The sequence below is a fragment of the Notamacropus eugenii genome, chromosome 3, assembly GCF_028372415.1.
Source record: "Notamacropus eugenii isolate mMacEug1 chromosome 3, mMacEug1.pri_v2, whole genome shotgun sequence".
Taxonomy (NCBI): Eukaryota; Metazoa; Chordata; class Mammalia; order Diprotodontia; family Macropodidae; genus Notamacropus; species Notamacropus eugenii.
Genome location: NC_092874.1, coordinates 136,066,786 through 136,081,460, shown reverse-complemented (window position 1 = coordinate 136,081,460; position 14,675 = coordinate 136,066,786). Strand labels below are relative to the sequence as shown.

The window sequence follows — 14,675 nt, the reverse complement described above, 5'->3', positions numbered from 1 at the left end:
AGAACATTTTGATACATACAGCAAAACCCCAAAAGAGGGTGATGCTATAGATCTCCATTTCATATGGCTTGCTTTTAAAATTTATGATTACTGTCTTTATTAAATGTTTACAATATATTAAAATACATTTTTTAAAAGCAAGCCATATGAAATGGAAAGTGTGTGTGTATGTGTGTATGTTATATAGATTACTTTTGAAACTATCCTGCTTGTTTGTGCTTCCTTCTCAGATGCTTTCTGTTCTCTTCCGTGCATTTTTTGACAGCTTCCTTTCTTGACATCACTATTGCTAACCTTCCCCCTCTATTTCTATTAAAACTTGGGGTAGAAAGGTTTAAAAAAAGCCACCCTTCCTAGAAGTAGTCATAGACAATTAAAACAAATCTATGGACCATGTTTTGGCCACAAAAATGCATGCCTTTTTACCTGTTATCCATCTCTATGAGACAGGAGAACATTTTTACATTATAAACAGAGATGGAAAACAGTTTTTATCCTATGTCCACAGGTTTGATAAGTGTTGCTATGTTTTTTAAAGTTGTTTTTCTTTATAATGTTGCTGTCTTTTTATAATTGTTCTTCTGATTTTACTTCACTGTGCCATTTTGTACAACCCAGCATTCTCTGAAATTGTCTGTCTTCACTTCTTTATGGTATAATAGTATGCCATTTCCTTTATGTAATGATTTGTCTAGCTATTTCCCAATTGTCTATGGGAAAATCTAAGGTACTCTTACTTAAGTTGCTCTTCTTTGCTTTTTTCCTCTCCCCCTTCTCCCTCAGTCATTCCTTCAGAATTAGGAAATTTGTTTTATTACTGTTCGCTCCTCAGTATTATCCTCCTTCGTACCTTTCCCTTTTCTGTCTGTTTCCCTTTTGAGTTTGTATTTCTTTTGAGAATGAGTAGTAATATCTGAGCAGCCTTTATTTTTTAAAATATTCTTTTAATTTGTCAACTCAGCTGGTGTACTTCATTTTAAAGTTTTCAGTATTGAATTGTGTAGGATTGGCTTTCATGAAAATAGTTAAGTAAAGATATATTTAAACATGAAGTAATACATTTTTTTCGAAATTTATTCTTTTATTGAAGGTATTAATAACTGAGCATGGTGATTTAGGAAATGGAAAATTTCTGGATCCCAAAAATAGAGTCTCTTTCAAATTTGATCATTTAAGAAAGGAAGCTACTGACCCCAGGCCCTGTGAAGGTGAAAATGCCATTGAATCCTGGAGACATTCAGTGGAAACTGCCATGAGAGCCTATGTAAAGGAACATTACCCTAATGGGGTCTGCACAGTAAGTAAGCAATAGACAAAATAATCTTTAAACAATTTTTTTCATAAGTGACAGTAGTATGGTGAGCTTTTTATTGATCTTTAAAATAGGTCCATGAAATGTGTGATTTTTCATCACAATTGAAATTTCTTGTTTTTCACTTTCTGTCACCATGAATTAAGGTCATATTCCAAGTCATTCATACTTATTTGCTGAGAAATTCAATTTAACAAATATTTTTTAAGTACCTGCCATGTTCAAGGGGCTGTGTGTATACAGAAGAAATAGATACAAAGATAAAAGGCCATTGAGCCAATTGGAATTTTTAAATGGTGCCATTGTAACCTCTTTGCCATCTCTGTTTTTTTCCTAAAAAGCGTAATTATTTAGTCATGCCTTCCTATGAAGACTTCAAAAATAATCACTGTACTTAATTGTTTCTCAAGCTATTCATTCTAAGTTCAAGTGTAGTCTGTAACATTTTTCAAATGCAACATGAACATATATATATACACACACACATACATTGAACATAAAAAGGGAATGAGACAAGTACATACAATAAACATGTACATTTTAAATTTTGTGACAGGGCATAATTGTTTTCTCTTTTTACTATAAGAATTTTTTTAAATTACCAGCTTTTTGTACCATAAGTTATTTTACAGCTTTTTTGATTTTTTGTAATATTTTGTTTTCACAAGCATTTATTGAATAAGTCAGAAGATCTACTTTGAGATATGTGTTTTCCTTTGGCCAACTATATGTGAATAATAATTTCCTTTATTTAATATGTAACTACCAGCATATTATGCTTTCTGTGAATAATTTAATAATTGCTTAGTGAGTGATATTCTGTTCTAAACTGAGACTTGCATGTATTTTCTTTGCAACAAAGGTTTATGGTAAAACTATAGATGGACAGCAAACCATTATTGCATGCATAGAAAGTCATCAGTTTCAAGCAAAAAACTTTTGGTAAGTTCAACTTATGTCTTTAATGTTTGAATCCTCTTCATTGACTGCCTTAGTCCTTAACCACACTTTTTATTAGTAAGAGTGACTAGCAGCAATCCAAGTAGGGTATAAAACTTCAACTTAACCAGAAAGAATATAGATAGGTAGATAGATAGCTAGATGGATGAAGATAAAGATATATATGTGTGCATGTGTGACAGCATTATTATGTAATGATGGCCATAAATCCTCAAAAAATATGTTTATAGGCAATGCCCTTGGGGAGGTCATAATAAATGATTGAGTATATTTAGCAAGAACTACCTCCAAATGGAGATTACACTAGGAGGAGAGAAATGAAGCCATTTTTTCCCAAGATGAAAAAAAAACTAGGAAACATCAAATTTTAATTCCACAGCAGTTGTTAAGTTTCTATTGTATGCATTGTAAGATGGTGGTACTGATGAGGAAATTGTAAGGTAGTGTCATTTCTTGTTTTCAGGGAAATGTTTTCTAGAGAGATGCAGTATAAGATGAGGAAAACTGATTCTCTTTTAACCTTTCTTTTGTGAATTACTGGCCTCTGTTCTCAGATCTTTTATTCCAAAAGGACATTTCCGCAGGAGGATTGGGTTGTTTAATGATATGCTTAGACTAATATCTCCCTGGGTACCCAGGTCATGAAGGAATCAAATATCTATCACATGCTCTTGAGGAATAACAGCTTTTCTTGTTGTCATAGTTATTTGCACATGTCTTTCTTCTAAATTCCATTCCTTTAGCATGCAGTCCTTGTGAGTTAGGTATACAGCACATTGATCCCTGTATTACCAGTGTCTAGTATGTGCTTTGCCCAAATCCAACACCAGGAGAATATATTAAATTGGAAAATATGTGGATTAGATTGGATAACTCTGCCATTTAGCCTCAAGGTCTACTTAAACCTTTTTAAAAAGATATTTTAATATATTTTACATTTTTTAAATGTATAGGCTTAATGCACTTAAGTAAAAATCATTATTACATGCCTCATTTTTTTGGTTAATTCATAATGTATTCAAAAAAGATTGTACTTGTCATCAGGAGCCTTGTTTTTGCATCTTCCTTTTCAGACATTAATTTTTTTAATCCAAATTAGTTCACCTCTTTGAACTTTAGTTTCCTCATCTATAAAATGGGATCATAATATTTTCAGTACCCGCATGAATAAGGATTGTTATGAAGGAAACATTGTAAATCTTAAAGTGCTGCATAAATATAAGCTAGTATTATTCCTATGGTGTCATTGCACATTTAGAAACAAGTGAGCTTTTTTTTATTTATTTGAAAAGTGTTTATTAGTTAACCTATTACATTGTAGACCAAACATTCTGTTTGTACTGATCTTTGCCCTCAAGGAGTTTACTTTTGTGGGGAAAGCTATCTATATGTATGCATATATGCATCATGAAGTAAAATATAAAATTTATCCAAAGTAATTTGGTGGGGAAGGCCAGAGTCAAGGAGGGAGAGATCAGAATAGGCCTTCTGTAGGAGGTGGTACATGAGCTGAGCTTTGAAGGAAGTGGAGTATTATAAAAGGCAACCTGGAGGCCTTAACTAACCTTGATCAGGGGAGACATGGTCATACTTGTATTTTAATAATATCCATTTGCTAACTGAGTGAAAGATGGATTGGAGAGGGAAAACACTTAAAGCAGGGAGGTCATCTAGTAGTGTTATTGCAGTCATCTAGGCAAGAGGTAATGAGGATATGAACAGGAATACCAGATTATGAATCTGACTGGCTAGAAGAATGGTGGTGCCCTCAGTGAAACAGGGAAGTGAGAAAAGGGTGATAGTTTTGGAGAAAATATAATGTGTTGTATTTTAGATATGCTGAGTTATAGATGCCTACAAAATTTGCAGTTCATTACTAGAGTTCAGGGGAAAGAGGCTAGGGATGCATCTATTAATGGGGAATCATCTGCATAGCGATAATAATTGAATGTATGGAAGCTTATAACATCAACCAAGAACAGTATGAGGAACAATATGAGAAAGAGAAAGAGGTCTCTGTCCAGAACCTTGGAGTACACTCATAGAGCATGAGAAATGAATGATATTCAGCAAAACAGAGTAGGAAGGAGTAGCCAGACAGGTAGGAAAAGAACCAGGAGAAAGGTTATGTCACAAAAATCCAGGGAGAAAGAATATTTAGGAGGAGGAAGTAACCAACTACATCAAATGACCTACAGGGATCAAGATGAGGACTTGAAGGATAAAGACTGAAAAAAAGCCATTATTAATATTGGTAACCTTAAGAAGTATAATTGTGGCATTTGCTTTTTGGCATATTAGTTTTAGTTACTTGGGCACAGGGTTACTGAGATTAAGGCTACATGTGTTGTTATTGGTGTGGAATCATTTCAGTTATATCTGACTCTGTGACCCCATTTGATGTTTTCATGACATTGATACTGGAATGGTTTGCCATTTCCTTCTCCAGCTCAGTTTTACAGATGAGGAAACCTTGGTAAATAGGGTTAAATGACTTGCCCACGGATACACAGATAGTGTCTAAGGCCAGATTTGAACTCAGGAAGATGACTCTTCCTAATTCCAAACCCAGTACAGTATCCAGTATGTCACCTAGCTGCCCCATGAACCATGTTTTCTTTTACTATCATAGCATCATTCTCGTCTCCCACAAATATGCATATTTCCCCTACACATACGCACACAACCCATTTAAGCACAAAATTAATGTTTAAAACATAGTTTATGTAGTTATTTTCCCTACCATATTTACAGCTGCTGTTTTTATGTTTAAGGAATGGTCGTTGGAGATCGGAGTGGAAGTTTACAATTACTCCTTCTACGACACAGGTGGTTGGTATCTTGAAAATTCAGGTAGGTTTACCATTAATTAGCTAAGATAACAGTTAAAAATCAGTATGTTTAGTTTTATATAAAGTGAAAAAACTCTTATGTTAATCTTATTAGGTGTAAGTCTCTAGTGTCAAACTCAAATAAAAATGATCTAATGGGTAGCATATTGACTTAGAAAACCACAAATTGATACTACCTATGTTCTATTTTCTTTGTATTTATTTTGTTAAACATTTGCCAATTAAACTTTAATCTGGTTCAGCTATAGGCATTTTTATAGACCTTGCCTCATCTTCCAAGTTTGACACCTCTGGTATAGGTTAGTACAGAAAAATAATGTACATTCTTAGCTGCTTACATTTTTTTTATATTAAACAATATGATGTCAGTCCTTTGTTTTGGGCATAGCTGGCAAACTCTAAAACCCATAGAATTAACAACTACTATTTGTTTTCTGCTTTTCATATATTCGTAGTAGGATCATAAGATTTAAGGCAACAAAGGTAGGGTTGGACCTTAGAGATTACCTGACCCATCATCTTCCCCAGTTGTATATATAGGAAACTTAGAAAACTGAAGTCACTTTCCTAGCATTACACACATAATTCTGGAACTGGGACTACCATGCAGATCAGGCCCCTATCCCACTGTTCCTTACATTATAATATACAGTTTTAAGCATTATGCCTTGGATAGTTTCTCAGTTATAAAATATTTTATAACTCATTGTGAATGTTTTGCTAATTGACTTTTGGCATTTTAAATGCCTTTGGTTTTTAGTGAAATTTGTAAAGTCTGTAGAATATTATGAGAACTTTTTCAGAGAATTATATTTTTTTCTATGCTCATTGTAAAGTGCTTGAACTACAGTTGTTTGTGTTACAAATAATAAAGGATAAAATGGACTCTTTCCTGTTTTGATGGTACTGTGATGCCTGTGCTGTAATTTCTTTCAATAGGTTCACTATTATGAAGATGGTAATGTTCAACTAGTGAGCCATAAAGACATACAAGAATCTCTAACAGTGTCTGTAAGTAGTTATATTTTAATACTTAATGGATCCGTGATCTTATTGGTGTAAGTCAGAGGTTGACAAACTGCGGGCATGGCTCTCGTTTCTGCTTTTATATAGCCACAAGCATAGGTAATCCCTTCTTTGTTTAGTTCATAGTCTACTTCTGCTTTCTTATCCTGGGTGATTTCTGTCCATGTTCTCCCAACAGATCTTTAGATCTTCCTGACATACTAAAAGCCTTCCTCTAGTATTTGTACATTTTGTGCAATGTACAAGAAGTTAGTCTAACTCTTGTTTTTCTCTAGTACTTGATAGCCCTTATGCCTCTCGTTATTTGTCATGTTGAAAATTTACTGCAGCTTACTTAAGCCCATTGAGCATCTTTCCATTGCCCTTCAGGCCACTTCCAGTTTTTGGTCTTAAAATATTGTTCTGGTTCAAGATCCATGATCCAACTGAATCACTGGGAGAATCTAGGTAGTAAAAAAGATGGGCTTTTATATCAGACAGCAAGCAGCATGAGATAATTGAGAAAGTGTAGCATAATTTCACAAATGTGGTTCAGTATACATTTTTTCCTTATAGTCATTTTTGGACCCAGATTATTATCTATCTGTAGTTCTTATCAATATATATATGGACAAGCCTTCTAGATGCATATCTGTCTAGATAACTGCATTTTTACATCCATTTTTTTTTTCTGTATGGATTATTAGGGTAATCTCTTTTAAATCTCCTATATGTTACTTTTAATCTCCTGTATCTTACTGCAAAATTTAAAACTCTGTAATTGTGAGCTCCTGCTGCTGCTATAATGTAATATTCTGAATGTCATTAGCACAATATCATCTACTAATAGAAGCATCTGCAGAACTATATAATCTATAGATATTATAGCTGCTTCCATTTTCACCTTAGGTAAGACATTGTCTCTAACAATAGATAAACACTTTCATATACACTAAGTGAACATATCTGATGAATTTCTTTCTCCCTGTTTTATGTTTTAATCTATAATAGCTAATGATGCCTGACATTTATATAGCACTTTTAAGGTTTGCACAGTGCATTACATGTTATCTCATCCTCACTGTAAACCTGTGGTATATATGCTATTATTATCCCCATTTTATAGGTGAAGAAACTGAGGCAGAGGACAGTGAAATGATTTGTCCAAAATCACCTAGCTAATAGCCGTCTAGGCTGGATTAAAGCTATTTAGCCTGGAAAGTAGCCTGAAGCTGAATTGTAAAGAGCTTTGAATGATAAACAAGATTTTGTATTTTATTCTAGAGGCAGTAGGGAGCCACTGAGTCTCCTTACATGGTAAGATCTTTGCTTTAGGATTATCAGTTTGGCAACTACGTGGAGGACAGATCGGAAGGGAAAGAGACTTGAGGCAAGGAGATGAAGTAAGAGGCTATTGCTGTGGTCCATGAAAGAAGAGATGAGAACCTGAACTAAGTCTAGCTTCTGTCATGATGTTATCATCTTAAGAGCCATTTCTGTCTCATTACATAGTTTATTAGATAGGATAGTAACATCTGGAGATGGTCCTTTAAAGTTCTCTTTGATAAGAATAGATTTAGAAAGAAACACCAGTAATCCTGTTCCATTATACTGCTATTTTTTTGTTCATCCTTTTCTGTCTGTGAACGATCCGGCTTAAAGTTCAGTCATTAGCCAGGCATTTTCCTGTCTTCATTTTCTCTTCTATTGTTTTGCACTGTTTTATAAAGCAAAATTACCCATATTTTTCTATCATTTCTGTCCGTAACGTTTTGGAAGTGTGCTTGTACTCTAAATGGATGTTAGTTACTCTTTGCCACTTAGCAAAGTGACTACTTAAATAGCAGAGATATTGTTTCATTGGTAGAAGGGGATCCTCTGGGTATTTTGGTCTCTTCATTGTTGTGACTGACTTTTCATTGATTAAACTTCTCTAAGAAATGGTGAAAATTATAGCTAACTTTTACCTTTACCCATTTTCGATTTTTCATTGTTAACATTATGTTTAAATAGGTCAGGTTGGGACTACTGTAACTGCACACAGTATGTTCTTATCCTTTCATTTTATGTTCTTTTTCACCTGTGTACTGACTAGTAGCACTACACATGCACACACCAGTTACCTTCCTGTTAAGATAAAATCAGTTCTGTTTTTTGTAACATTTGGTGCTTATGCAGTACAGAACCTTCCAGCTCTCTTTGGGAGGGGAGGATTAATGATCAGTGTGAGGCTTCTAAGTAATTTTAAAAATGTTTTATAGAAGTCAATAATTGGAAATTTTTCAGCCATATTTTTAACAGTTATCACTGTTTTCTTTTTCAACCTTTATATATTTAGAGGATCTTGTCAGGTTTTCCATAGGATTCCTCTGTAAGAAATTTGGTTGCCTAAGTTTAAGCGATCTTGATAATAGTCTTGCTTATGATAATTTTTGGTGCTAAAAATGAAAAGTGAGGTGAGCAAGTGCTGACCCATGAAATGTTCTGGCCCACTGTCTTTGGGTATGCAGTAAAAGTAAATCTATTAATGCCTTTATTTGTCTCATGAAAGAAAACCAACACATAAGCCTTTTACATTTAATTGTAATTTCTTTGTGTACTCTAACTTCATTTATAACAATAATGTCTGTGAGCAGGTAGTTCTGTTTCCTTTCCTAGCACAGCAAGATTTTGTTCATTAGGTAAAAATTGCACATTTAGTACAATTAGTACTAAGTTAAATATTTGTAGACCATATGATCTTAGTGCTGCCATGCTTAGCACTGTCTTCACCATTTTCAAAGGGGCTGCTCAGGTCTGAGGACCATCCTTGTGGTGGAAGCTACTCTATACTTCACTAGTCTGATACTGGGTTTTGTACTTTATTTTGTACATAATTTCTAAAAAAGTTTAGTTGATTTTTTGTTGGATAAAATAAAATACTGTTATGTGAAAGTCAGTAAGCTAAAGTCAGCAAGTTTTTATTAAGTGCCTACCCTATACCAGACTCAGTGCTGAGCTCTGCAAACCATGAAGGAAGGAAGAAACAACCACTGCTCTCAAGGAACTCACAGTCTAATGTATATATCACTTTTAGGGTAGTTAACTTCATTTTATGAAAAGAAAATATCTTTTTTATATTTCATTATGATGGTGAGTTAACCAAAGTATAAAATTTATATTAATATTTGATATTAAGTTATACTGTGTAGTTAAATGATTTTATTTTATTTTCTGATGCCTCTTCATCAGTAAAACTTAAGTTATATATAAGCATCTGTGTCATGATTGTTATGTAGTCTTCTAAAAATATTTCCTAATACAAATCAGCCAGTGATAATACCTCATTCTTTGTACTATTCATTCTTTTAACAACTATTTGTTGAGCATACTTCTTGTGCAAAGTTTCGTGGAAGATAACAAAGAAGGAATAATCCCTTTTATTTATTTGCCATTTATTCTGGTATGGTGAGTAAAACTTATTAAGAAATAATTCTAATTCAGGATAGAATGTGGAAGTGTAATAAGAGAACATAATGCTCTGGAATTTCAGAGTGAAGGAGAGAGAGCCTTAGAGCTGATCTGCTTGCTAGTGTGTGAACAAATGTCCATCAGGATGGTTTGTTGAGTCATGTTGAGTCACTCATTATTAACTAGAGTCAAATATTTTAACTCATCTTCAGGTATAAATGGCTGATTTTTAAAGCTTGCTTTATTATTTATTTTTGTCTTTAGAATGAAGTCCAAACAGCAAAAGAGTTTATAAAGATTGTAGAAGCAGCAGAAAATGAATATCAGGTATGATTTTTCAGTATAGCTTAATACCTTATACTTACTGTTGAATAAGGACATTGAAAATGAGAGCCCATGTTGCATAGTGGTTAAGGGGACAGAGTAGGAGTCAGAAAAACCTGTATTCTAAGGTAGGCCTCTGATACATCCTTAATTTTGTTACTATGGTGAAGGTACTTAATCACTCAGTGCCAGAGGTCCTGTAAGTTGCAAAGGGAGGGGCTGCTGTAAATCTAAAGAGTTGCTGTCTTAGGAATTCCTTACATTAACAAACCCACAAGTTCAGATTTTTTTAAAAATAGGGATATTGGGGAGTGGGAAGTGGTGTTGAAACCTAGTTTTAATTTCCAATTCTAAATTGCTTTATGTAAGTGGATGCCTTTTTCAGATATATAAGCAAGTTTATGTATTTATCTACTCAAAAAATAGAGACCAGATAATTCTGATATTAATCTAAGATCCTTATACATAAGGATTGAAGTTGTATCTCTGACACCTAGCATGGTGCCAGACACATAGTATAGGTACTTATGCTTATTCCTTGAGATTAAGATATTATTTTCAAAGTAAAAAAAAAAATTGTTACCTTTTTAATTCATCCTAATTTGTAGTTCAAAAGAAGCCACAAAATTCAAGTTATTCTATTTCATGATGACCAAATTATTTTAATTTTGAAAATCTGCTTATGGACAATTCCACAAAGTATTCAGACTAAATTTGTACCCCACTTTTTACAGTAATTGATCAATGTCCTGATCAATGTCCAAACATCAAACTTTTACTTTTGGTTTATAACTTAGAAGTATTATATGCAGATAGAATTTAAAATTCTTTTCAGGAATGAAATTTTGAATTATTTATATACAGAATTAGAGCCAGGAATATTGTCTATTTTTCCATAAATTTATTATTCAAAATAGGAACACAGTTTTCTTTTGCTTCTAGAGCTGTTTTATAATGTGTTACTTTCATTCTATCACTTTTTAAAACATTTTGGTATTTTAATGCAATCACTTAGGAACAATGAAACAATATGCTAATATATGAACAACACAAGTATTTTTCTGAAAAAAACTTATGTTTTGTAGACTGTTCTGTTCCTTTTATTTTCTTCCATAACTCTAACTCTTTTCTGTTTTTAACAGACTGCCATCAGTGAGAATTATCAGACCATGTCGGACACTACTTTCAAAGCCTTACGTCGACAGTTGCCAGTTACACGCACTAAGATTGACTGGAATAAGATCCTTAGTTACAAAATTGGGAAAGAAATGCAGAATGCTTAAGATGAACACTGCATGACTGGATCATTTTAGTGTCCATGTATAAAAATATTACAAAAGTATTCAAAACTGTCAAGTTGCCCATTTAGCATGGGCTTTTGCCATTGAAAATCACTGTAATTAAGTAGTTTGGTTAGAGCACGAGGCTTAGCTAATCAATCTTTGTTTTTCAATTTTTTGTTTCCTTATGTTCAGAGAGGGTTGCAAATCACATTAGATAAGAAATATTTTGTTTCTTATACTGAAGAGAGGTGATGCCTCTAGTTTTTGGTTAAGAAAAAATTAAAGTGTATGAAAACTATATTTGCTTGATTGTAACCCTTTAATTGATGTCTTTTATGAAGTGGAAAACTTTTTTGAAATTTGCCAGATTCTTTTTAATGGGGTCCTTAATGGCCATTTCTAGTTTAAGGTGGTTGATGGATTTAGCCATATATGCTGCTGAAGAAATTGTCTACCTTTCCCCCTTTCCTCTTCCATGTATGTAAGATTGAGTTTAGAGGGAAAGTATTTTCTATATTAATTATGTTTAAACCTTTCAAGATAGTTATTTAGCTAGCTTAGTGTTTAACTAAACTTTTTTTAAACAAGGCCAAGATCTAATGCTATTTTGAGATTTTGAAATTAAACAAAAATACTTACTTCAGAATTGTATTTAATGCCTTCTTTCCTGTGACAGTTACTCAATTGAGCCTGGATTCTATCTGCCCTCAAGTTACATTTTATCACACAGCCACAAATGTATTATAGCAAGGCAGATTGTAATATATATAACCTTGTACTTATGACCATGTTCTGGTTTTTTTTCCCTTGAATTGAAATGTACTAAAATTCAATGTGACATTAAAATGAAAATTTTCCTATTTATTTGACTAGGAAGTCACTTACTGGTGAGTCATATACTATTTTAAAATACTTTCTCTGGATGTTGTGGCTCTTCACTGGTTGTAAATTAGAAAAGCTGGGAGTACATATGGTGTGCTGTAACATTCTAAATTTTTCCATCATCCTGTGCTAATAAGCATGTTTGTAATATTAAAAATACAATTATTGATGCTTTGCTACAGGAGTTTCAAGCCTGTGGTGACTATTAGCATCTGCTGTAGAGAGTGGGATGGATTATGATTTCATCGACTAAATTAATACTCACTTTGCTTGAGAGTGAAATCCTTTCCTCCTCTTCTTCTGCAGATGTCCAGGAGCTGGAAAATGTTTTTTAAGAAACACCACTTTTATTATGTACAATAAACTATTTCATTAGCTTGAAATGTATAGATGTTTTAATTCTTTCTAAGCATACCAAATATTCTCTTTTTTCCCTTCCTACCTACCTCTAAGAGGATTTCAAATCAACAAATGTGTATTAAATACCTACAGTGTGCTAATAAGTACTGGGCATTCAATTTGTACATAGGTAAGTACAGAGCACTGACAACTGAGAGAGCAGGTTTGAGGAGGAGAAAAGACTTCCAGGAGGAGGCAGCAAATCAACTGAAGATAAATGGTGGGGAGGAATTAATTCCAGCCACATATGCTAATAGATAAAGAATGTTGAGTTTAGGGAATAACGAATGGTCCAATTTGTATTCAATAAATAGAATACATAAAGCTGAATAATGTTAAATAAAATAAGAAGGAAATTGACTGTATGGGTCCTTAAATGTCAGAGTAAGTAGTTATATTTTATTCTAGAGGTAATAAGGAGCCATTGAAGGTTTTAGAGCAGGGAAATTACATGTTTGGAGATCTCTGTGTTAGGGAGATTATTTTGGCAACTGTGTAGAAGATGGATTAAAGAAGGGCAAGGACTGCAAGCTGAGAGACCAATTAGGAGAGTATTATAATAGTGCAAGTAAGAGTAAGAGCTAATAATATCTTAAAACAGGGTGGTGCACCTGTGAGTGAAGGGGGAGAGGATGTGTTTTAAAATGCTAGCAAAGTGGAATTGACGAGAGAATAAGAGAGTCCAGGATGACGTAAGAGTTATGAATGTTTGTGATTAGGAGGATAGACACCAGAAAGCTTGAGAGGAGAGTTGCTTGGTGGGCAGATTAGTTTTGCTTTGGGCATTTTGAGTTTGAGATGACTCATGAAAGCATTTGGTTATGTCCAACAGACAACTAAGTGTATAACTAGTTCAGGAAAGAAATTTATGTTGTAGTCATTTGCACAGAACTAGTTGAATCCATGGGAGTTAATGATATCACTTAGAGGAAAAGGGGGCCCCAGGACTGAGGATCTTGGGGATGAGGGAGGGTGAGTGATGATCCAGCAAACTAACCTGAGAAGGAGCAGCCAAGCACAAGTAGATAAAAATATCACAGAAGCCAAGATAGACCAGAGTATCCAGGAAGAGGGAGTGATCAAACAGGATACAAGAGCAGAAAGGTTAAGGGGGAATAGACATGATAAGGCTATGGAATTGAAAAGCAAAGAGATAGTTGGTAACTATTGATAATAGTTTCAGCAGAATAATGGGGTTGAAAATTAAAATTTTATGGGTTGAAAAGTAAGTGGAGGCAGTATAAATCAGAGGTGTCAAACAGGCATTGGGGGTGACAACACAATAATTTGGAAAATATTTGATAAAAATACAGTAGAGTATAGATAATGTTATTATGTGGTTTTCATTGACTTACAATGTGCCACTGAAAAGATCCTTCTATATGACTTAATGGGCCCTATTTGTGTTTGAGTTTGACAGCCTTGGTGTAGGTGACTCAGAGTTTGACAGTGTTGGGGAGGAGAAAAAGAGTGCTATAGGTTGAGGAGGATCAGGAAGATCTGTGTGTTTTTGTAAGTAGCAAAGAAGGAGAGTGAAAAGGAGGTCTCATGGGTCACTAATCCTGTGCTGTGTAACAACCTCTTCATTACAGTATGCCAGGAACTTGGTGCTAAGGCCAGGAAAGTCATGTGGTGAAGGCCTCCAGCCTTAGGCTATAACTGGTCATTTTGCTTTACCACCCTTCTCCAGACAATGCTGATGAGGATCCTTAGGTATAGTAGAATTTTGGAGCAGAACATTGATACCTTCTCCCTCCAATTAGTAATTCCAAGATTGCAGTGACAGCACACAGCAATAGGAGAAAAACTAGCTTCTGCCTCCACAAGAGCAACTTGGAGGATCCTACAGAAGCAACCAGGAGACCAAGTGTGGAAAGCTCTAGTTCCTGAGAAAGAGCCAAGTCTGGAGCTCCTACCCTCCTGGATACAATAAACTTTTATTATGTTGAAATGTCTAGCTCTTTTCATTCTTTCTAAGCATCCAAAGTGGTTTTGATTTTTGTGAGAAACACGTTGGGGATGCCTCCTGAATCTTCTTCACTGTTAATGGCAGTGCCCTACTTGGAGCACTGGCAATGGTGCAAGGCTGATCTTGATTGTTTCACAATATGAACTTGGGGAATTCTAAGATCCTTGGGCTTTTATATCTTTGTAGCTTTAAAATTTATTCTGCACTTGATTTTATCTGAAATTTATGAAGAAAATGAA

The 14,675-nt window shown here is 34.2% G+C and overlaps 1 protein-coding gene across 1 annotated transcript in view; it reads left to right on the top strand.

Moving 5' to 3' along the window:
• CAPZA2 (capping actin protein of muscle Z-line subunit alpha 2) overlaps positions 1-12,455 on the top strand; it is a 48,866-nt gene extending 36,411 nt beyond the window's left edge. The window contains exons 5-10 of the mRNA XM_072652965.1: positions 1,091-1,297; positions 2,175-2,254; positions 5,047-5,125; positions 6,064-6,135; positions 9,844-9,906; positions 11,046-12,455. Of these exons, the coding sequence (XP_072509066.1) occupies positions 1,091-1,297; positions 2,175-2,254; positions 5,047-5,125; positions 6,064-6,135; positions 9,844-9,906; positions 11,046-11,186 (642 nt within the window). The 3' untranslated portion in view covers positions 11,187-12,455. The remainder of the gene's footprint in view (positions 1-1,090; positions 1,298-2,174; positions 2,255-5,046; positions 5,126-6,063; positions 6,136-9,843; positions 9,907-11,045) is intronic.
• The last annotated feature ends 2,220 nt before the right edge of the window (positions 12,456-14,675 follow it).